Source organism: Triticum aestivum, chromosome 2A (genome assembly GCF_018294505.1).
Source record: "Triticum aestivum cultivar Chinese Spring chromosome 2A, IWGSC CS RefSeq v2.1, whole genome shotgun sequence".
Classification (NCBI taxonomy): Eukaryota; Viridiplantae; Streptophyta; class Magnoliopsida; order Poales; family Poaceae; genus Triticum; species Triticum aestivum.
In genome coordinates this window covers 29,704,599-29,730,067 of record NC_057797.1, presented here as the reverse complement: position 1 = coordinate 29,730,067, position 25,469 = coordinate 29,704,599, and the positions used below count along the sequence as shown (strand labels likewise).

General features: G+C 47.9%; 1 protein-coding gene across 1 annotated transcript; it reads right to left on the bottom strand.

The window, feature by feature from the left end:
- Window positions 1-17,253: 17,253 nt before the first annotated feature.
- LOC123184470 (disease resistance protein RGA4-like) lies at window positions 17,254-21,579 on the bottom strand. The gene has a single exon (XM_044596573.1). The coding sequence runs from the start codon at window positions 21,577-21,579 to the stop codon at window positions 17,629-17,631; it is 3,951 nt and encodes a 1,316-aa protein (XP_044452508.1). The 3' UTR covers window positions 17,254-17,628.
- Window positions 21,580-25,469: the final 3,890 nt, after the last annotated feature.

Here is a 25,469-nt window from a genome sequence, read left to right as displayed (position 1 = left end):
CATCGACCAAGCGCTCACTGGATGAGCATACCGTATTCGAAATGTCCAAGAAAATAGTCTTGAGCCTCACCCATGGAATGCTGCTCGGCTGCGTCACTTTTTACTTTATTTGTATTTTTAATTTCTTGCAATATAGTGCTTAGCTAGGAATAATTTTTCAAATAAAGATTAGCATTGATGTATCGTCTTCAAAATATTTTTCTTCTGCTTCACATTTTTCGCATGAATTACAGCATACTCCATGGCTCATGGTCATACATTGTGCCATGTTTAAAATCGATGTTTTGACATAATATAGCTCCGACCTCTCAAAGGATCCAACAATAGGCACCGGGGGCTCGTAGAGGTACCTCGTACAAGAGCACCTCGGGACTCCCGCAAAAAAAAGAACAGATGTCGCCTTCCTAAAAATTTGTTCTAAAGCCACAATATGCATCGATTTGACTTGAGATTTTTGCCGAGCTATGTTGCCTGGCTCTTGTGCTTATCCTTTATGTTTCCGATCAATTCAACTATGGGCATAAAGGGAGCACATCTACGATTATTTCTTACGGGTCAAATTGATAAAATACCTCATACGGGTGAAGCCGAAAGCTAGCAGTCACAAGAATATGGTTGGTCAGCACGAAGGAAGTGAAAATTTAGGGCCTTTCAACAAAAGGTAGTGGTGTAGGGTTTTTGAAGCCTACATCTTTATAAGTCGAGGATATTTTAAATCATGTCATACAACGACATATCGGCTAACTAGTCATGATAAACATGACACCCTGGCAAAAGAAACTGTTTGAGGAACTATTTTTCGTTGAAGATGTGACTTACGTTAAAAAACAATATAACATAACTCTCCATAAGACTCACGTTTTGACCCCATGGCCGGATTGCCTCCATCGCCGAAAACATCACCCGATAGCTCGGTTCAACAGTGGGAACACTCCTCGTCCTCTGGCCGAGGAGGTAGAAGCCAATGCCTGGTTAACGGAGTATGAAATCTATGGATTTGAGCTTTCAAAATGATAAACATATACAGATATATAAAGTCATGAGTTCAACGTTAACTATTTACAAAATTTATTCAAGGCCATCTATGAGCTTGTTGTCGAGGTGACAATCCTACCCGGTTAGCCGAGCAGCGGGCATGACGACCTCATGATTCCCGTCGGTTTTAATTTCTTTTCCATCAAGCCCTATGGGGCCGACCTTGGCAAGCTCCTCGCTCTTCAAAAGACGATAGTGTGTCTTGGTCATCGCCAGGCATCTCGGGTACCTTCACGGTAGGCCGATACCTTTCACGTTTGAATCCGACGCCTGGCTTCCTTCAGGTGTTGGGCAAGCTCGGTCAGGTCCCTCGGCAGGGTCTCATCTGGACATAAAGCCCGGAAAACCTTCTCCATGGATTTTCTTGATTGCTGATGCAGCTCGCTGAGACGCACCATGAGGTCGTTCAAGGAGGAAAGGACGGGTTCGCCAAATTGACCAGGTAAGACAGCTGCATAACATCATGTTAATATCATAAACAATTGTTAAGATAAATGACTGGAAGTTGTTCTAAGAAACATTAATTACCCGCTAAAAATCAAGAAGCATCCCTGGTCTCTTCCTCAGAAGTGGCCAACTGGGACTTTAGCTTATCAATCTCAAGCGATTGTTGTTCTTTTTCCGCTTTGAGCTAATTAAACTCGTTAATTTTTCGAGTATGGGTTCGACGACCCGCGCGCCGCCTGTTGAGCCTCGGCATACCAGTAGGTTTTCCGAGCATGCTCAAGGTCCTTTTCAAGCTGCCCTATGGCCGGTAGTGCCTAATAGATGTTGTTGCAGCTCTCTCTCTAGCACTCAGGACTAGAGATAGAAGAAGAAGCACAACACATTGAAGTTTCATCCGGCTACACACAACCCGTTACTATTTCAAAAGCACAAAACTCACATCTAAACACACACAAGTGACCATGGCTTTGTAGTGGCACAGCAACGCAGCCTCCAAGTTTCCGTGCACAGCGTACACACTAACTAACCGCACGCATGCACGCCCGTTTACTTGACCGGCACACCCACGCATCTAGCTTATCCATCTAACGCATGCACGCATGACCCGGCCACCCCAACCAGCCACTAACTCACGGCAGCTACGCAACGCACGCACACACGCTACAGCCACCAGCACACACACTACACCACGCACGCACTTTGTCACGGCTTGCGCTGCGTTTTGCATGTCCCGCGCGCACTCAACGCGCCCGATGAGTCCGACCGTACCAGTATGTCCTGCGCGTTTCGCGCACATCCAACACCTCCGACGAGCCCGACCACATCACATGGCGTGGCTTATTCCAACACACATCTTCTAAGCCACGGTCTAGAGGAGTCTATCGTCGTCGACGTTGGCGCCGGCCAAAAGAGCCTGCTCTGCCGCCGGTCCTTTCCGCAGCTGCGGGCACTCGCGCCGGAAGTGCCCGTGCTCCCCGCACTTGTAGCAGCGCCTGCGCCTGGTGCCACCGCTTCCCGACGCCACGTTGTTCCCGTCGTCGTCGTCCCGTGCTCCTCCTTGCTGCCGCTGTCCTGCCGTCGACGCCCAACTCGCTCGTCGGACGTGCGCAGCCGCTCGAGTGCTTCGTCGAACGCCATCGTCGTCACGTCGTGGAACTGCTCGATGCCGGCAGTGACCGGGGAAGAGCCGATCCGACACCGTATCCAGCAGCTTCTTGACGAGCGCCGCGTCGCCCAGCGTCTCCACGAGGTTGGCGTACCTCGCCGCCATCGCCGCGAGCCTCCCGCCGTACACGTCGAGATCCTCGCCGCCCGCCATCTTCAGGCGGTCAAATTCGCCGTGCAGCATCGCCAGCCTCGCCGCACCGACCCGATCGGCGCCGATGAACCTCAGGGAGTCCCATACCTCCCTGACGGTGAGCTTCTTCGACACCTGCAGCAGCACATCCTCCGGCAAGGCCCCGAGAAGCAACGCGCGCCCCATCTTGTCCTTCCACGCGTTCACCGCCGCATCACCCGGTACCACCGCCTCCCATACAGTGCGGACATCGAGGATCGCCTGTGCCTTGATGGCCCAGACCGTGTAGTTGTCCGCGATCAGCATTGGCATCGCCATCGTCGCCGATCCGCCCGCGCCGCCGCCGTGTAGGACGAGCACCATAGTCGCCGGTGATCGCCCGAACCGAAGTTCTGTATACCAATTGTTGTTGCAGCGCTCTCTCTCTCTCTCACTCACTCAGGACTAAAGGTAGAAGAAGAAGCACAATACACTGAAGTTCCACCTGGCTGCACACACAACCCCGTTACTATTCCAAAAGCACAAAACTCACATCTGAAAACACACAAGTGGCCATGGCTTTGTAGTGGCACAGCAACGCACCTCTCAAGTTTCCGTGCGCACGTACACACTAACTAATCGCACGCATGCACGCCCGCTTACTTGGCCGGCACACCCACGCATCTAGCTTATCCATCTAATGCATGCACGCATGACCCGGCCACCCCAACCGGTCACTAACTCACGGCCAGCTACGCGACGCACGCACACACGCTACAGCCACGAGCACACACGTACACACTACACCATCGCACGCACTTTGCCACGGCTTCCGCTGCGTCCCACACGTTCCGCGCGCACTCGACGCGTCTGACAAGCCCGGCCGCACCAGTGTATCTCGTATGTCCCGTGCGCATCCGACGCGTTCGACATGCCCGACTACACAACACGCCGTGGCTTATTCCAACAATAGAGATGCAATCGGTTGGTCTCAGATCTTTGGTTGTTGCATGTCCGGCACCTACTGGAGTGTTCACCGGTGTGGCCCGGCTTGCATCTAGCCAGGGAAGGTGACGGCGTGAGGCCCTCGTCCTTAGATGGATCGGGATTCTCGCCGCGCTTCCGAAAGGATTCCGGCGCGGCGGCGACACGGATCGCGGCAAGACTGGTACGTGTGAGGTCCGACCGGCAGTTGCAGGCTTGGCCGGATATACATGATGGTGGTCAAGGCCGGCGAGGTGACAATTGGTGTCCCGGATGAACACTCCAGCGTGCCAGCGGCCTCATGGCGGATTGCGATGGCGACTAAAAAGTCTTTGCGAGTGATACCCTCCAAGATCCGATGGTTGCTTTGGCAGTGTGATGCAATCTATGGACGATGTCTTGACGCAGAGTATATAGTTGTGCAGCGGAGGCTATTGGTTTTCTAACCCAACACATGTAGCTGCTAGGATTGTGGAAAAGTGGTGGCGACAACACATGCTTGACTTCGATGGTGGTGCTTTTTGAGTACCCGGTCTTGAGCGCCGGGGTGAAAACCTAGGTCAGGCCCATGTCGGTTATATCTGGCAATGATGTTTTGCCGTCGTTACCTTGTTGAAGGCATTGCTCGGAGATGCTCGGACAGTTTCTTCAGGGTGAAAACCTAGACTTTGCCATTTGGTGGTTGGTCCCAGTGACAACAGTGCCCAAGCGTCGCTCCCTTTCTGAAGGCGTTCTTGTTGAAGAATCTCGGTGTCCTTGTGGTGTCATGAGATGATTGGTGCGGATATGGTCATTGTTGTAGTTTGTCGATCACGATTTAGAACGCTTCAGGGCGGGGGGGGGGGGGGGGGGGGGGGGGGGGGGGGGGGGGGTGTTCTCTCGCTTAGGCATAGCTTTGGTCTTATATGACTTTGCTATTTGCCGGCGGTTTTGTATGTGTGTGTTAGTGTTGGCTATGTGCATCCTAGGTATGTAGATGCCGGCTGTGTGCTTGCTATGTTTGTATCATCTTGATGCTTCCTTTTAAGTAATAGAATTCACCTTTTATCGAAAAATGGTTGCCGCTGCTCGTAATTGGCAGACGGATTAGTCATTAAACAAATGCCACTAGTTGAATAATGGGTACATATTTTATCCATTTATAAAGATTGTCCGACTGAAACTATAATCATTTTTCATTATGCAAATAATTAATGAGGGATGTAAATCAAATCATCACACTTGTGTTTTATGCACTGATTTTTTTTTCGTTGCAACGCACGGACATGTTTGTTAGTGCAAGTAAAGAGATTTTCTCTGAAGTTTGCTTGAGTTGGTACAAATCGATCGACACTCTTTCACCTTTTTATTTTGCACAGTGCATTTTATGTTTGCCAAGAGAAAAATAAGTGAACGTATTCGTATTCGACCATATTTTTTTTCAAAAAATTAAATCATCACACTTGTATTTTAGGTCATTCTTATTCGATAGGGGCGTGCAATGATTTTTTTTCTTCCATTGCAACGCACGGGCATGTTTGATAGTGCAAGTAAAGAGATTTTCTCTGAAATTTGCAGGTTGAGTCGGTACATATCGATCGCCACTCTTCCACCTTTGTTTCTGCACAGTGTGTTTTATGTTTGCCAAGAGAAAAACAAGTGAACATATTAGTATTCGACCATATTTTTTCAAAAAAATTAAAACGTGTAAGTGCTTTTTGCCACATGTTCTGTTAACATCCACTGAAAACATTCAAAGGCTCAAGGGTGAGTCATCTTTGTTTTTTCCTTCTTTTTTGAGTTCAGTTGTCTTTGTTACTGGAATACTGCACATGCATCAAAACTTTGCAGTGTATAACCGGTACAACTACAGGTGGTTCAGGCGGCAAAAGTGCAAACACGGAACCTACTTCCCTCTTTGGCACTGGAGTTAAAAGTGTGATTGAGGTGGATGTTGGTTTCAGTTTTCTGAAGCACTCCGGTGCCAAACCAAGCCAGAAATAATTGTGTTGTCGATCCATGGTCCAAGGCAGAATATAGGTCGTCTCTACGGACACACACACGATGAATGAACGTGGATACCTCGTCAAACATGACGCTGACAAGCACGACGAAGTCCAATTGCATGCCCGTCGCCTCGCTGCTGAACAAACGGAGTATACTGGAATACCCATCTGGTATGCAGCGCTGCTGACTGCTCGACATGCATGAACTTAGAGCATCTCCACTCGTCCCCCCAACTGGCTCTTCAGGGCGCCTTTTTTAGCGTCGACGGCGAAAAGTCGGCCCAGTTGTGTTCCTAGATCGTTGTTATCGTCGGTTTGGACCAAAATAACAGCCGGCGAACCGAAGCCGAACCCAGCACGTCGGGGGCGTCTGGGGGCAGCGGCTGAAGTGAAAAGGCGCGTGGGCCCGCGCTGTCGGCGACACGGACTGATTTCCCGCCATTTTCTTCTCCCTTTCCCTCCATTTCCCCCTTGTCCCTCCCTTTTCCCCGTCGCTCCCTCCATTCTTCCCCAGATCCGCCCGCCATGCCGCTGAAGAAATATGCGGGCCCTCACCTAGCCACCGGATGGCGCCGTCTAGCCAAAGCCAAGGGTGCCGATGGCAAGGCCCCCCGGCATGTCAAACGCCGAGTGGAAGGCCGACGTTGTTTGCCAGGAGGCCGTCATAACCGACCGGCAGAACGGGCTCATCATGAAGAGGGCCAGGGACGCGACGGCAGAGCAGGGAGAGGCGTCTCGCGCGGGGATGATGAACCTTTCGCCTGGCCACTGCCCACAAGCCGCGTGGGGGAGCCAGCTAAGCGTATCTTCGCCCGCCAACTTCTCGCCGCCACTATGGGGGTACGTGCCCTCACCATGGCTACTCCGACGGCGACGCACACGGCGGCTTCAACCCGAACATCACCTTCCCGCATGGCGCGACACCGCGTGCCTCCCCCTCCGGCATCAACCCCAACCCGCGCACCCCTCTCCCGCGTTCACCACCGGCCTCAACACACAGTACAGCTGCTCCCCGCCGGCGTACTCAGTCTCGCCCGCGCCACCTCTGTGTCGTGGCGCCCTACCCTTCTCCCACGGCTCGGCGCCACAGTTCAGCAACACCGACGACAACATGGACAAGATCATCACGAGTGGCTCGGTCGCTGCCGCCTCATGGACACCACCGTCGACATGGGCGACGAGCTCGACGATGCCGAGGAGGAGGTGGAGGAGGAAGAACAGGTGGAGGCGGAGCCGGAACCAGCGCCAAAAGGGAGAAAGAAGAAGCGGGCGCCCAACGCCAAGCCGGGCGAACATGGCGTCAAGTGGACGTCCAAGGAAGACGAGTGCCTCGCTGAGGCGTGGAAGATCATCAGCATCGACCTGATCACCGGCTCGAATTAGAACGCCGATACGTACTGGAGAAGGATCAAGACGGCGCTCGACAAGCGCAAGTTGGTCGACCCCAACTTCGCCACCATCCACATGGATCGCGGCGAGAAGGCCATGGCAAACCATTGGGCGACCATCCAGGCGGCCTGCAAGAAGTGGCATAAGATCCTTGAGGAGGTCGCGGCTCGGACGGAAAGCAGTGCCAATGTCAAGGGGCGGGTATGGCCGGTCGCTGGCTCATTTCTTTCGCCATGTTCTTCACCGACACTTGTTCTTCGGCTGTGCAGATAGATCGAATGTTCAACATGTTTCGCCATGACAACATCGACCAAGAGTTCAAGTTCCTTCACGTGTTCTCCCGGATCGAGTCGTGCGAGAAGTGGATGGAGTGCCGGATCGCTCTGGCCAAGCCCAAGGAGACCTACAAGTCAGACGCGCCTGCCTTGGCGGCGGCAGAAGGGCGCCCTGATGGCAACAAATGAGCCAAGGCAGCGAAGGACGCGACACCAGATGCTGAACGGCTACAATCATTGATCAAGCAGTGCATCGTCGACGCCAAGAACAGCACCGCCAATAGGGAGGAGAAGTCCGAAGCGAGGTGGTCGGCGTTGATGACGAAGCAGGGCGTTGATGACGAGCGTTGCCACGAAGAAGAGGAACACCGACTTGGCTTTCTTTATGGCGGCAAACAGGTCGACAATGGACGAGCAAGTGAAGGCGTGATACCTGGCGGAACGTGGCCTCATATTGAACCAGATGCCCGGACCGGCGGCGACCCCTACGCCCATGACGACGTCGATGCTGATGCCGAGCCCGAGCACTGAAGCCACGCCGAGCCCAAGCACTGAAGTTGCGCCGACGCCGAGCCTGAGCACTGAAGCCATGCCCACCCTGGTCAGTCCCACAGCAGAGGAGCCTGTCGTTTGATGCGTTCTATGTGACATGATCGCCAAACTTTCTTTTGATCGCCGACCTATGGCATGATGGTCGCTGAACATGTTGCTTTTTTTTGAAGCGGAAAAGACAAGTTTGAATTTTTAGGTGTCTGGGGGCCGAAACCTGGGGGCACGACTGCGAACTCGATCGGCCCCAGGGCGAAAAACCTGTCGGCGCAAACGTCAAAAGGCATTCGCCGAGTGTGTCAGGGGGCAAACAGCTGGAGATGCTCTCAGCCACAGTGTGCGTACATGGTTACATTTTGCACGCGGTCAATTTACTCATGTTCCTCCAAGTTCAGGTTCAGGACGAACTCAGCAACAGTTCTGTCGCCCGTGGCACTCTCGTACGGTTGGCCGGCGACCGACATGGCCGGCCGATCCAGTTTTTTCCGGCATTCGAGAAAGGCAAATTGCATCGTCAATCATGGATCACGTGCTGGTTCTATCCACTAGCAGCTCGCGGGCATGGCATGCAGATGCAGGACCAAAAGGCCTGCCGGCTGGGATGGCAACGTGACTGACGACAGGCTACCATCGCTTGTCCCAAAGGCCGCTTGATTGGCGTGATACTCACGTTTTACACTACTAGCAGTTCTTTTTATCCCACTAATATAGTGGTACGTACCTGGTCGATTCAGGCACTCCGATCAACTATGAAGGTCAACGTCATACAAAAACTCCAACCAGAAAATGTTTCAGATTTTGTTTTCCAAAATGAAGGCAAAAGATTTGCCTCTTACATTTGTTAAGCTGAGAGTTGCCCCGTTAATTCACGGAAAACTGGACGAAAACCATCACAAACTGCAGAGCGACACTCACATAATACCATACACACCTCACATAGAGGGTCTCAAATGATATAATTTACAATAAGCATCACCATTTTAGATATTCCTGCTGCACCAAAAAAAATCTAAACCGTTTTCTAGACATATGTGGTGTTGTCCTGCAGCTTCAAGTCCAACCCTTTTATTGTTTGGGAGAAATGAAAAAGTGGGGTCTTTTAATGCACGAAACTTCGATGCAAAATTGGACGGCTGAGATAAAGGGGTGCACCTACATGGGGCTCAACTACAAGTCTCTCTTTCTTATACCATTATAAAGTAGAGTTCATTGTAATACATACAACTGAAGATGCAACTTGAGATCTCTAAGCTTCGAAGGCAGAGGCGTTGTGCTGTATTAGTAATTTAGTACATCGAATATACTTCGGCATGCTTTGAATACTTTGCAAAAGTAGATTTCAGACATGTAGTTACCATTTACATTGTGAGTATCTCAACGTAGTCCATGACCTGTTTCCTGATGTGCCTTCATCAATATAATGTTGGTACTTCGGAAAACAAGATAATTGTGATAGATTTCAAAAGGATGGAGTGAAGAGGGTCTTGATGCGCTTATAAAAGGGCTTGGTTTTGAGAGGATAGATCAATTGTGTCTATGAGGCCCGTCCTAATGATTAACTAGTATTGCATTTCCGAGCTGAGTATATGGTTGAATGGTTTATATAGTGTAGCTATACATGTGAGAGATGGGATATAAGAAGAATACTGAATAGAGGATTTTTAGGGTACCATGGTACTCTACGGGAAGGATCACCGCACTGATCAAATTCTAATGGTGCATCTTCAACATGCTACTTTGAAGTTTTGGTCCCTGTCAATCTCTTTGAACTGAACAGCACAACGGACTCTTGCAGTGACTGAGCAGTGCCCTTGTCTATCTTCTGGACTTCGAGCACCTCACCCCTCCGCGAATTTAGAGGGGAAACATGTTGTACTGTTATAGAGCTGGAGATATGGTGCCATAGCTGATCGTGCTCCTTTTGACGAGGTTTAGCTATCATAGACATGTTGTTGTATGGAGTTGTACTAAACAATATGAAATATTGCTTTGCACTGAAATCCATACTTGGTTTCTCCAATGATCATCTCACTTTGATGCCAAGAAATCCATTTGGGTCTTTGGTTTGTTCTCTTTTTTTGACGGGATCATTTGATTTCGCTGGAATAGTTAGATCATGACGCAGAAGGAATTTTGCAGGCAGAAAGGAGCTGCTCTCGGTGTCGACCTACTAGGGCCTGCCTGCAACCTCGAATGAGAACACCCACAAGGGACATGGGTGAGGGTGGCATGTGTTGTGCATCTATGAGGCGAAGGCTGCCACACCAGGAGATTTGCAGGACAAAAACCTGCCTTTATGGAAACATCATAGACATATCGTGCTTCGTTTTCGTTGCAGCCCCTCCCTTGCTCCTTGTCGGTGCGCCTCTGCTTGACTCCTCCCAATCGAGCGCGCTGCCCCTCTGCCCCCTCCAATCTCGTGTTTGTTCATAGCAAAAGACCCGCTCTACGTTGACAGGAAATATTACTTTCCAGTGAAACCCTTCCATGATTTTTGCAAGGGAACGTCGCGCATTCTTCGATATTCACAGAAATCAGCTCACAGCGCCCAGGGATCTGAGAGGCAATTTTGGAGGCGGAAAGGAGGAGCCCTCGGTTGGGAGTGGATGGCAATGGGCAGGTGCACTGCCGCCTGCAACTTCGAACAATAACGCTCACGAAGGACATCGGTGAGGGTGGCCTGTGCACCTGCCTATTGAATACATCCAGAGGCTGAAGGCGAGTCTTTTTCTTGGTGATCCTTTTTTAGACTTTTTTGAGTTGATTTGTCTTTGTTTACTGCACAAGCGTCCCGTAAGCTAAAGTTTTACCGCATATAACCGGTAAAACTTGTACAGTGTACAACAGGGACAAGTGGTTCGGGCGGGAAAAGTGCAAAAACAGAACCCTACTACCTCCCTCTTTTGCACTGGAGTTAAAAGTGCCGTTGAGGTGGATGTTGGTTTCAGTTTTCTGAAACGCTCCGTGGCAAAAATAATTGTGCTGTCACTCGATGGTCCAAGGCAGAATATTGGCTACACGCGCGCGCGACGAACATGGGAATGAAAGGCGGGTCCAACTGCATGCCCGTCGCCTCGCCACCGAACGAATAAGGTACTCGAATTAATGCCCGTCTACAGGTATGCAGCGCTGCTGGATGCCTAATTTACTGTGAGGATATGTGCAATTGTTCATACTCCCTCTGTTTTAAATTACTCATCATAGAAATGTATGTATCTAAAACTAAAATACATCTAGATATATCCATACTTGCGACAAGTAATTTGGAACGGAGGGAGTACATGCTCCAACTCAGCCTGTGTCCGTGCATAGTTACATTTGGCACGCAGCCGATTTACTCCTGTTTACCAGCAACAACAAGAACATACTCCTGTTCCTCCAAGTTCACGTAGGTTCAGGGTGAACTCAGCAACATAGCGCTCTGGTAAGACTAGTCACAGTGGGAGTAACTTCAGCAGTAACATCGAGTCCAACTCAGTAAATTTGTTTATGTGGCAATAAGTTAATGAGGAGAGAGTTAGTTGTAGTAACTTAGCTAGTTACTGTAACATCACATGTCCAATGCAATATGAGTCTATAACCTAATAAATAAATCTTTACATGTTACCACACTTAAGTTACTACCCACTATGAAGATAGTAACATAATCTAGGGATATGTGTATGTTACTCTCCATTATGACTCTAAGCAGGCCGGCGACCCATTTTTTCGGGCGTTCGAGACAGGCAATCGGTAATTGCATCGTCAATCATCACGTAGCAGCTCGCGGGCATGGCATGCAGATGCAGGACCAAAAGGCCACGTTTCACACTATTTGTCCCAAGCATTCGACCCTTCCACTACTCTAGTTTTTATATTATTATTATTTTTTAAAAAAGGATTACTCTTGGCCTCTGCATCTGGACGATGCATACAGCCACTTTATTAATTAGTAAATACACTAGGAGTCTTATAACTTGCGCGCGGCGATCAGTTTGGTGCACAAACTTGTAAAATATGTGTTTCTGGTCCACGAACTTGCATGAAGGTGCAAATACGGTCACATTATACGTATGCGAACATATCTACTCCCTAGTTGGTAGGCCAGCGTGGCAAGGGCCCGCTGTCAGCCACTGTAATAGTTCTTGCATGGTAAATTTGCAGAAAAGCCCATGCCTTTTTTGTTAATACATTGGGCCACTCAAGTAAAATAAATAAAACAAGGGCTGAGGATGGGTTTCAAATGGATGACCTGCAGCTAAACATATCCTGTGTACAACCAGCAGACCGACAACAATACACGTTCATATCGCACGACTATAGTATATTTTATCAACAGGGACCAAAAATTTAAAGAAGAAATCAAACCCGAAAAAAAGGATCCCACAATTCAAACCTGTGAAATTGTGGTCGCCCATGACTAAGCTAACCACCGGGCTACAATGGCACAGGATGTTATAATTATATAAACACTGTTTATGTTGTTATGTCTTTTGTTCAATGTAAGAAATACAAAAAAAAAACTTATATTCTAGTGTTGTGACCTTCCAAAAATGTTCATGTGTTACAAAAAAAGGTACGTTAAATATTAGATAATATTTCAACATTGTAAAATATATATTTGTATAATTACAAATATACATTGCATTTAGAAATGTTCATGCATTTAAGAAAATGTTCATGACATTTAAAAAATTAATACAATGTAAAACAATGTTCGCATAGTTTAAAAATATTTTCTATCATCCAAAAATGTTTAACATGTATTTGAAATAGGTTAAAACTTGTATTTGAAAAAATGTAAATTATATGTTTAGAAATATTAAACAAATATATAAATGTATTTGGAATTTAGATGTATACCTGAAAGTATGAAAAAAATTGACATCAAAACATATAATTGAAAAAATGTTAATAATGTATTTGGAAAGTGTATAAAAATATTTCTGTTGTATATAAAAATGTAAAATATGTATGTAAAAGTATATATCAAAATATATATTTGAAAAAAATATTAATTACGTATTTGAAAATGCTAAACATATATAAAGAATAATGTTTAGTATGGTACCATGCATTTGTTTTTTGCGGGAGCAGTACGTATGAGCCTGTATGTAGTTATAATATTTGAATATTATCCAACTCAAAAAATGTTTAAATATTATTTAAAATGCCGCGTACCTTTTTTTATACAAATGGGACGCCTGCCAGGTATAGGGCACCTACCAGTCTGGCGCACTCCTCAACCAGGACGCCTGCCGGGTATGAAGCCGCCGCAGCCACCTGTCACCAATGCGTCTTTAGAGTTGTATTGTTGCATGTACCGTGTCAGGGCTCTCTGCCATCAACGCCACCACGAGGCCTGACAGCGTCATCCTCCTGCGTGAGTCCATCCTCCCACAGCAAACTCCGAATCTGCACTGCGCCACGCCGTCAAGATCCGTCGCCATCAGTGTGTAGGATGAAGCACCGCTCCACCAAAGAATCCGTCCTCTGGTCCCTCGATCACGTGTGTACCTCCAAGAATGGCACCCCCAAGGGAGGAACTACACCAGAGCGCCGCCGTCATCCGATCATCCGATCTAGGGTTTCCCCCGGAGGTGGCAGAGAGTGGCCTTGAACTTCTCCGTGGCGATGCCTTCAAGAAGGGAACGACGCAGATAGCGTCGCCATCGACGGCCTTGGCAGAAGCCGAAGGCAAGTTTTCACCCAGATCAGTTCGAAGGGATCCAACTCTCGTGCACGGGTTGCCGTCACTACCAGCACCACTAGGCAGACCCTGGAATACCGGCAGATCAGCGAGCCGCCGGCACCACCGCATCCAGATCGCCGGCCACGCCAGGCCGCCGCCATCCCCGCGCCGTCCGGGTCAGAGACGGAGCCGTCGACCGCGCACAAGGACCGTCGTCGCCTGCACACGCCGGAGTGCCGCCGAGAGCCCAGCGCCCGCCACCGCTTGCCGAAGCCAACCTCCGCCCGAGCACTAGCGCCACCTAGAGCCATCAGATCGGGGAGGAAGACGTCGCGTGCTGACCACCCTCGCGGACCCCGCCGCACGCCCGAGCGCCGGCGCCACCGCGGCGCCATCAGATCGGGAGGAGGAGGAGCCCGCGCCTCGCCACCCCGCGCAGACCACGCCGCAGCCAGCGCCGCGCAGGGGAGCCCCGCCCAGATCCGCCGGCGGCCCAACCTGCCACCGAGCCGAGCGCCGCTGCAAGGGCCGGCCGTCCCGCGCCGCCCAGGAGCCTCGCGAGGAGGGAGGGAGTCCCGCCGCCACCGACGCACGCGCAGGTTTTGCCCGGCGGCGTCCCCTGGTGCCGGCAAGGGAGAAGGAAAGCGAGAAAGGGGAGCGGCGGCGACGATCTAGGGTTCCGCCCGGGCCGCTCGCGGGAGCGGCACGGGGTCGTCTCCTGGCCTAGTTTTTATATAGAAATCTTAAAACATAATTCTTTAAGATTTCTATATGACGAAAGCGGGGGAAATTTATATATTTTTTGTGTACTTTGTATAGCCTTTTTCCACCACTTCTCATCAATCCCAGCTGTTTTGTCAAATCTAACCACACACACATAAATATCCCAAGATGTGTGCAAATTGCAAATCAATGATGGAGAAAAAAAAAACACCACTTGGTGACCACGGCGGCGCCAAGCTCGGTGAAGGCAGAGCCGACGCAGAAGCCGCCGTCGTGGTAGTACAGGAACACCGGCAAAAGCTGGTTTCACGGGCGGCGGTGACCCTGGCTCGTCCTCTGCACCACTTTGTGTTGAGACGACGGGTAACAGAGTAATCTTATAAATGAAAGAAAACTCAATCTTCCAATTGCAACAACATACAATTTGCAGAAAACTCGTCTTCCAATTGCAATACAATTATACAATTGCAATAGTTGTGCTGCTTATAAATGTGTATTTGAAGATCCCACTAGTGGCACCACAGTTGCAGAGTCTTGAAACGATGTCTATCATACAGCAAACACAGTGGGCTGTGTTTGTGACCAACAGCACAGCGGATTCAGACACTCAGAGAGGTCAGAGCACGACATACATACATACAATCTGTAGCAAAAAGTACTAATTGTTAGTGCCAACTAAGTTAGATGTGGCTGGCAATTCAACTGATTCTCAATCACAGATTGTTTGCAGGAGCACAGCCATACCGTTGCTGGTTGCAATATTAGCAGCATATCAGTTGCATAATTCTGAAAAGGTAAATACCATAAGTATGGTATGCCGCACTAACTCAAGTATAGGTACTGTAGCTATCTCCAGTAGTTGACGACCGCTAGGCCGATCAGACCAGCCATTGATCTCCATAAGAGCAGGACATATTGACTAGCAAATGCCGCAAGCTCCATTCGCATCCCTCCTCGGTTCTGAATCTATATTGCTCATGCATTTGCTGATAGTAAGTAACTGAATTCAGTACTATATCCATTCTTCTCTGCATCAGAATAATAAGGAACCCTGACGAACTAATTAACATCTACCTCCATTTCAGAATATGTCCAGTCTTCCTGTTGCAGGGATTAAAAAGGAGGAGCAAATACTACATCAACCCTTACAGCACACAAAGTCATAATAGATTATTCTTGTCAGGTACGCACAGGGCCGGTCCTGAGATTTTGGGGGCCCAGGGCGAAATTATAATTTGGGGCCCCTTAAAATTTTCTATGAGCATTTGTTGATGCAAAGTCACTTATAACGGTCTCGTCCTCCATCCCTCCTCCTGTTAGTTGTGTGAAGATCAACGTAAACACCATGTTGGGCAAGCAAGATTGGAAGGCTGTGATGGCATCGATCTCAAGGAGCCATGAGCATGATTTCATGGGAGCTTCAAGTGTCATCTTCGTTATCATTCGGAACCCTCGGGCAATGGAAGCGCTGACATGCCAGGAAGTGCTTTTGATGGTGACATATTTTCTCGTTCATAAAGCGAGGCTCTGGGTTATCAGTAAACTCAAGATGGTTTAGTGTGCCATTATGGCAGGCCGTAAAGGAGATTACAGCAAGAAGCAAAGCGTACGAAGATATCTTGTTTTCTATACAGGTGAATATCTTCAAATAAAGAGGCACAGGTGCTAACGATCTCTTCGCTAAGAGATGAGGTTAATTAGTCGCTGTGTGGCAAAAAGCTTTGCCTACTGGCCTTTGTATCCCAAAGTCTACTTAAATAAAATAGATATGATTCTCAAAGAACTAATCATGATGTTCTAAAAGAACATATAAAAAACCAATTTACTAAGATCATATAAAACAGAAGCAAGAATATGCACATCAGTTTTAATAAGTACTTACTAGTATAGTTCCATACTTGACCCAGTTGACCAATCGAGTGATAACCATGCACACACCTGAAGATGACTCTTGAGATGGTAAATCGTGAGGCCCTTTACCCTTGGATCCCATCTCCGCCATGAAGCAAAATTAACAGGTAACTAAAAACTCGACAAATTATCACCATCGGACTTTCAAGAATGGATCTATCTCCTAGCTGTGTGACAACGTCGACAAATCGGTCATGGATTTCAATGATCCACCGGAGGCGGGACTTGGGGTAGATGGTGAGGACGACTTGGACGTGCGGCCGGAGTCGCGGGCTTGCGACCCGCAATCTAGGCGAAAAAGGAATCTGCCGCGCAATCATCGCGAACTACTCAAGTTTACTTCTTTGGAAAGAAAACATCGTGGGCTTCTCTCCTTGGGGCCTGGGCTATGGGCTAGCTGCGAGTCCGTGGGAGGGGCCCCTGGATTTCGGGGGCCCGGGGCGGCCGCCCCTGCTGCCCCCCCTCAGGGCCGGCCCTGGGTACGCATATGGATAGCATACTTACATCAGCCCTTACAAGAACACAATGACGAAATCGCTTGACACGTCACAGGATGACAATATTTGACAACTATTATGTGACAGTTTCTGTTACTCCTCACACCAGTTTTCGTCATTGATACAAGTGTTCCTCCGCTCAGAATGAACTGAAGGAGAACACATACACAACAGGCACAAACATGCACACAACTCTGATGGAAATTAAAAAACAAACATGTACACAAGCACAAGTGATTGAAGGAGATACCATGACAGGCACGCACATGGATAGCATGACAAACAGGCCAGCAGTTCAGGGAAGCAGTGATATGAATGGATAGTGATGCGGATGATGGAGAGTGAAATCCTTGCAAACCTTTTCTCAGTCAACCAGCGCCGATTCTTCATCTTTCTTTTCAATTTTTTTATTCTTGATCTTCAAGAAGCGGGAGATTGGTGCACACCTTGTATCATCGTCCTTTTTTGTTGTGCTTGTTTCTTTTGCTTGGTCTTGTTGTTGTGGCTTGTGTGTAAGAACAGGTCGGGCTTTATGCGCTGCAGTATCTCTTCTCACCTGATATGGCACCTGGTCACCCCTGCACTCAATCTCCTTCAGTCTCGGAAGGTTGTCAATGCCATGGAGAGACTTCATCTCCTTGAAGGACCAAACAATCTTTTCAATCTTAGGAGCAGATCCCTCAGTGAAGCTGATGCTGCTGATGGTAGGACACTCAACAATAAGAAGGTCAAGATTTGGGAACTCATCTTTGTTGAAGACTAGATGGCCTTCGTCATCATCATAAGACTTGATTGAGAGCTCTAGGCAGCGCAGGTTTTCTTGCTTGCCAAGGATTTGTACATCTCCCTTCTTCAGGTGAGTATCACAAGGATTTGTACATCATACTCACAAGGTAGCTTCGCCCTTTGTGTTCTGCTCAGCGGATCCACTCTCGGTGCTTTGGTCAGGAGATACTTTGTCTTGAGAAAATGAAAGTAGGGACTGGTTTCCTTCCAACTCAAGCTCCTTCAATTTTGGAAGGTTCTCGATCCCACTAAGAAACCTTATATTGGTGGAGGACAAAACAATCTTCTCAAGCTCAGTAGCTGCTCCATCTTCAAACTTGATGTCAGTCACAGCCTTGTTGGAGCCCTCAACAAGAAAGTATTTGAGTTGTGGAAATACATCCTTCTTGAAGGTGAGCTCTCTCCCATTGTATGCATTGGATCGGAGTCTGACGGAGTGTAATTTGGGAAGCACGGCAAGGACCACCAGATCACCCTCTTCCAGCAAGGTACCAGTCAGAGTTACCTTGGCAAGTTCATCACTACCTTTGGCCAGCAGTTCAAGGAGCTGCCCACTTTGTGTGACTCCATTGATGCTTAGGCTCTCAAGATGCTTGGGACTTTGTCTTAACAGATCACGCATCTCTTTGTTGGAGAGAGTGCTCTTAGTTCTGGTATTGTAGGATATAGTGATTGAAAGGGACTGGAGACAATCTTTTAGGTCTCCGATGGCTCGAAGCAACTTCTCAAGGTGATTGTTCCTGTCTTCGATAACCACATTGAGCTTCCTTAGTTGCCATAGATGTCTTATCTCTTTCAACTCACTGCCATCCCCTGAAGCCCTGACATTTGACAATATCTCCAAATTTTCCATTTTCTCAATCTTGAAAGGAATCTGGACAGGAAAGCGTGCCGACTTATCATTGAGTCTTGAATTTGGATCAACACGGCTAGCCAAGAAGCGCCTCAGCTTCAGGAGCAGGATATTCCTTGTTGCACGCTCAGGCACCATAGTTTCCCGGATATCCAATACCTCTAGCTCATGGAGGTTGTTTATTTCACTGGGAAGATGTCTAACATTTGTTCCTCTTAGGCTCAGATACTTGAGAAGTAACATCTTGTTGCAAATGTCCCTGAGGTAGTGATTTTTGTCAAAGCATTGAGTGCCTTCCAGATCTAACACCTTCAGGAGCGGCAGTTGTGGTGAATATTTGGGGAGCTTGTATACAAACTTCTCGATGCCATCAGAGGCACGGAGTCGGAGACCACTAAAGATGGAGAAGTGGCGAGCCCAAAGATCAGAAAGGCGTGCATCCAAAATGTGTTCTTTTTCTGCGACCTCGGTGATAAACCCATGGACTTGATCACCTACCATGCAGCTCTTGACCTTTCCTGCAGCACCAATATCATGAGGCAATATAAGCCCTTTTTTAATCAGGGTGTCAAAACATTGCTCCGCATGATGCACTGCAGTGGCCCAGTCCTGCTTAGTTATCAACCCCTCCGTAACCCATCGTCCTATTAAGGTTGATCTCTTGATGTTGTGGCCTTGAGGAAAGATGGCTAGGTACAACAAGCAAGTCTTGTGTTCTCTAGGCAGATCTTTGTAGGAGAACTTGATCATATTCTTAGCTTTACTGCCCAATGTCTTGGCGGGAGCCAGATCTTCATTTAGCTTACACAGTTCTTCATAGCTCCTGTTGGGGTTAGTGTAAAGAGCATACACAAAGATCTTCATGCAGAACTCATGTGGATGGCACTTGGCCAAGATTTCACGTAGAATCCCCGGGATGTCTCCGTCATTTCCATTAATCATCCGTGGCTTTGTAAGCTGGAGCACAGTGTCATGGTAGAGTCCAACTAGAGAACATGTTATTGGTTCTCCCGGTGGATAGCAAAAATCTTTGGCCTTTTCGCTGTTCTTTGTGGACACAATCACTGTACTGCCAGGTGCACAGCCTAATAGGTTCAAAGCATTTCTGGACTCCTCCCACCGGGATTCAGCTGACACATAGTCTTTGTCATCTTGGAGGATAATCAGGGTCTTCTTATTTTTCAGACGTGGCTTAATCTTATCCACTATCCCTTTGGTGTACAGCAGACCCCAAATCCTCCACGGGATCTGCGACATTTTTTCCAGGGTTTCTTTGATGGTTTCAGTGATAGCAGCAGCAACATCACTGGTCGCCTCAACCTCTCCTGATACTATTCCCTTCATCTTTTCTTTTGCTTCTTCGATGACAGCAGCAGCAATAGCACCGGTAATGTCCATCTCCTTCATTTTCTCCTTGGTTTCCTTGATAACAGCAGCAGCAATAGCACTGGTCACCTCCGCTGATAGCTCCTTGAGTTTCTCCTTGGTTTGATTGACAACGGCCGCAGCAATATCCCTGCTCACCTCCCCTGATGTCTCCGTTTTCTCCTTGGTTTCTTCGATGACAGCAGAAGCAATGGCACTGGTCACCTCCTCTGATACCTCCTTCGTTTTCTCCTTGGTTTCTTTGATAACAGCAGCAGCAGCACCTGTTGCCTCCCCTGATATCTCCTTGGAGACAGAAGCAGCAGCATCAATGGCTTGTTCCTTGGTAGAGGTGCCTTCCAGTAGCTGTGGCTTGGGAAGCAGCCCCAATATGATGTCTAGAGTAATCTTGTGGTTGTGGATGATTTCTTTGATGTGAGCCTCGCTTAGTGTAGTAGCACTACTGGTGGTGGCTTCCTGGATCTGCTGGGACTGCAGGGGCTTGTTTGTCGGGAACACCTTGCGCAGGATATCTTCATATTGGCTATTATCGAGATGAATCTGGGTCTTGGGGTTGGACTCGCCTGTTTCCATATGATCTTTCAGCAATGAAGCAGTTTCCTCTATAGCCCCCTCTGAGGATAGTGGCCGAACCAGCGTGTTCAGCACGAGCCGCAGCGCATGGTGGAATATGCCTAAGCACTTGTTTTCTTCAACCTTCCCTCTATCCACTCCTCCAATCTCCCCCTTGTCAACTTCTCGAACCTTGTTCCTGATCTCATCAATCTGCTTGCGGATTTCTCCATAATTAAACATATTCAGTATTTCGTACCGGAGTCTTGCTTTGTAACTGTAACCTTCCCAAGGAATAGGCATCTTCGGCTTCACCTCACCTTGCCCGCCTGTGACTTTCTGCTGCTCATCCTCATGCTGTTTCTGCTGCTCATCCTCATGCTGTTTCTGCTGCTCATCCTCATGCTGTTTCTGCTGCTCACACTCATACAGGATGTAGGAGAGGATCTCGCTGGGTAACAGTGGAAGATCCCATGGGAAGTGCAGTGCCGAGAGGTTGACCCAAACCGTGCGCTTAAAGTTTTTGGTGGCAAACCTCAAAGAGTCCTGTGCGACGGTGCCGGCGCCCTTTGTATCATCCGGCGCAACAATGGCAATGGATGCCATGGATATACGGTTGTTGGTTTTGGCTTGCAATTCCTGCCAGTTGGCTAACTTCTCGACTAGCTTCTCGGCACAGTACTCCTCGACAAGGCGAGGTTCTAGAGCTCTTTGACGGGGATCAGAACCGTTGGCGGCTTGAATCTGATAGTCTTCATCCTCCTTGTATTCTATGCCAGCAGCTTGAGACGATGACGAGGGCAAAGGTGCCGCCTCCTCCTTCCGTGGGATCTCCACGCCGTACCACAGCCGCCGGTTGCCGACGTCGCGTGCCCGCTCCTTGAGCTCGCGCAGCCGGATGGCCACGTTGTGCTGGGCGACCATCCTCTGCACCAACCAGGAAGCCCACCAGAGATAGCGCCAGCGGCCGGCCCTGGCACGGTAGACCGCCGGATCACCACGCCGGAGGTAGAGGTCGATGCAGTTGCTGCAGTCGTGGGCCAGGTCCCGGACCTGCTTCATCCACGTGTGGACCTGCTCGTCGTGCCCACCGCCACCAGCGGGAGGCGCTGTCCTGGCCAGGTGCTCCAGGAAGCTGTGCATACTCTCCATCTCCTCCTTGATGAACTCCGAGTCGCTCCCGACGCGGCTCAGCAGCAGCGCCTCGTTTCGGAGGAGGCCCAGCAGCGAGCTCACGGCGCCAGACGCGAGCTCAGCCATCGCAGCTGCTGCCGGTGTGTGTCCAGCAAGCTAGCTTATTGTATTATTGGTTGTGCATGAAGTAAAGGGTCAACCGAGAGAATGGAGGAGCTAGGAGCATAGCCAAGAGGACACATGACAATGCATTATGGTCATCAAGCATGCACCTAAACTTTTTCTGGCCTCTTCTCAAAAAGAAAAAAGAATCTATACAGCGCTGCCTAGCTAGTTTGTCTTCTACTCCTTCATTTGCTTGAGCTGGCAAGGATGGAATGATTCCAATCAGGAATGTACTCTTTGAGTGTTCCTTTATTTTAGGACCATGTCCGAACCCTTTACTTCATGTATCAATTATCATCCTCTTTTGCTTTGCATGTCTGCTCTAGCATCTAATGATCTAATCCGCGCTGTCTGACAGAAAGGGCCGGACAATCTCGGTGGGCGAGATGACGTGACAAAAGCATAACGTGGGATGGGAAACGTATGCCTAGCTAGTCTGCCCATTCATTTTCTTGTGCTGGCAAGGATGGTAGGATTCCATTGAGGAATGTATTGTTTGAGTGTTTCTTCAGTTCAGAACCATGCCCAGACCCTTTACTTCAGGTATCTTCTTTTGCTTTGCACGTCTGTTCTACCATCTATGGGAGATGCTGTTCGTTGGGAATGACTTTGATTGCTGGTGCTTTCGCTTCTGGTATCAACGGACAAAGCCGGTGGTTATGAAGTTGTTATGGATGAGGTGTATGGGCAAAATGAACTTGTGGGATGAACCCCTGCAGACAGTGCAAGTAGAACACTCTATAGATAATATGATAAAAGAATATTCAGCACATTTACAGCTCCACATGTAGTGCAGAACAAAGATTTATATAGCTCATAAGCTAGGCATTCCATAAATCATGTTTGGTATTTACTATTCATGAGGAAGCACAGTAGGCATGGCTGGGCTTTGCTACACCAGACGTCAACATGAACTGCTCTGCAACAGCTCCACATGTGGTGATTTTAAATTGCCAAGATTATTACTCCCTCCGCTTCCATAATATAAGAACGTTTTTGGAACTAGTCTAGTATCAAAAACGTTCTTATATTATGAGATAGAGGGAGTAGGAAGTTTACGCCATACAAAAAGGACGGTACAGTTCCAGTTTCCATGATATTATAGCTCCTAAGGCCTGCTGCCACCTCCCATCATGCAAAGCAAGGTCAATATCATTAACAGGTCTTGGCTCATCTCAACACTCAGTAGATTAAAACACACACCAACGATGTTATGTTTGTCAAGATTTAATTTTGGGGCAAATGAACTTATTGTGAAATCACCGGAAGTAAACTTATATGTCTTCCAACAACATCTATATTATATGAGCTTTACAGACAGACATATGCATTCTGACAATTTCTTAAGAGTTGCAAGATTCCATGTCTACACTCGCTAACTTCAAAAGGTTCGATGTTGACAAAAAAAAGTATAATTCTTTAACCACCTGAAAAGGGTAGGTACATTTCCACCCATAGGGTTTATGCTTTAGGGTTAAATAACTAACTATTTAACCATAACTCAAGCTCGACAGGTTTGGCATCCAGTGCTCAGCTACTTCTCACTCCATCGCTGGTGGATGCCATCCTCACTGAAGTGCAGCTATGGCTGCTTGCCGCAGCCAAGGCACTCAGCGGGCCCTCAACATTTGTGACCTCCTGACCCTATGCTATAAAGTTTTAGGGTAGTGTACAGTACATCTTTTTGCCTTTTGTATTTTTTTCTTGTCTTTGGTTTGCCTTTGGCTTCCTACTGTTTTATGTTTTGTTTTTTCAGGTTGTAAGATTTGCACATCTTGGTGCTTGTTCTAATACAATGAGGAGCACTTGGGTGCTCGTTTGAGAGAAACAATAACTCAATGTATATTCTCCTATCATCATAAAAAATCACACTACAAAGTATATTAGCAATTTATTAATTATTTTCACTAAATATAAGTCTATAATAATAAATAAGTTGTACTAAAAAGCAAATTCATTTCTATGATCCAAAATAAAATATTAAGAATAAGACAAAATGTTTAAGCTATGAGTCATGCATCATATATGGCCCCCATAGCAAGGGAATGTCGAAAACAGATTGCTGGAAATTTAGGTAAATACTCAACACATACAGAGAGTGCTATTGTAGCAATATTGACAGAATTGCTCTGTGGGGGGGGGGGGGGGGGGCGACAGTGCCAAACTCCATTAACTTGCATTTTGGAGAAAATGGACACGATACAATTTTGAAAGGAAACATGGAATACCTTTGATGGTAGCCTCTTGGAATCTTGTTCTCATGATTCTGGCAAACTTGAAGAGATCGTTAGTTCGGTTCAAATTCTTCATCAATTCTTCAGTGTCTTTAAGGAATGGAATACACTGAATTACTGTTTAAGGAGAATGAGAACTTCAGCGACTACAATTTCAAACAATATGAATATTAGACTGCTCAGATAAGAAACTGCAACTCACAGCTGTACTCGTCTTTATTGAACTTTTTGCGAAACGAATAGTCATTGTCAGGACTTTGATGTCAATTTTATTAAAGACAAAGGTACCCCCTTTAAGAAAGAGGAAATGCCACACGTGAAGGTATGAAGCTAACTTATTAACCATGTCACTGAACCTCTCATTACCTTCTTCTGCAACAACTTTAAAGCTAAGAAATTTATTGTAACACATAATAGCTTTGTCTAGGTTGTTTTTCCTTAATGCTTCAATATTAGCCTCGACAGCTTCGATGGCTGCCATCAAAAGAAGACACATAAATACATAGCTACAAGTCTCAGTGGCAAAATATATTGGACCTGGGAGTTCAGAACAACCCTTAAGACTGGAATATTTGGACTTATTATCTTTAAACCCCACTGAAGCACTTCTAGTTTCCTATTCAGTCCAGGATTTGCAGATCAGGTAATACTGTGACACCTTGAAACTATTTGTACTAGAGCCGTGACTTAGAACGTACTACATTTTTACCTTCAAGCTGATGTGATATGACACTTGCAAACTCATCTCCCCTAGCCCTTTGATCCAAGACCAAGCTCCTGAGCTGCTCATTCGTTGTAGTGGCATTCGAAATTGACTTGTTGGTGAGATTAGTTTCTGGTCCTCTCTTTAGTTGGGCTGCTGAGATAATTTACAAGATATCAGCCCTTCCATGAAATGCAGTAAAAGGCAAGGAGACCAATATGAAATCAAACATGGATTAAACAATTGATACCGAAAAGAAACAACTGGAGTGTAATATAAGTAGATCCCGTCACTGCGATGTGCAGAAGAGAGTGAAGAATTGCTCCAAATGCTTACTAGAGACACAGAGCTTCTGCCAGACTTGCCTCGAGTCCCCTGAGCTGATTTCTTTAGACGGTTGAGTTTTTCTGTCCTCACAAAAGCGCACAAGTCAGCAAGATTAACCACCTGGCCTTTTCAGCTTGAAATCACAAATCGTACTGCAACCCAAGTTAACTACTCCAATTAATTTGGATCGGAGGAAGTAATAATCGCCCAAAAACAGCACAGCCTGTCGGCAGGACGCACAACTCTGCACTTCAAGCAGGCACAAAAACTGAGATTTGCGGATTAACCAGCTCGCCACCATCAATGAACTGAATAGCTAACAAAGAGTGTTGTACGCTTAGTACATCACTCCCGAGTTCCCAAGATGGAAGAGGGTCATCCCAAACGACGGGCAGGCACCCAGGTGCCTACGAACCTCGGAGGGCGGCGCTGTCTCCGGCGAGCAAGCGGGCCCACAGGATGGGCGCTGCGGAATGCGGACGCGGGCCCCGCGGTGCGCTAGCAGCCGTGCGCAATCCACCGCTCGCACGCCGCACCGCCGCGCAGATCCACGGCCGCCTTCCATGGCCTCCGTCGCCGGCAATTTT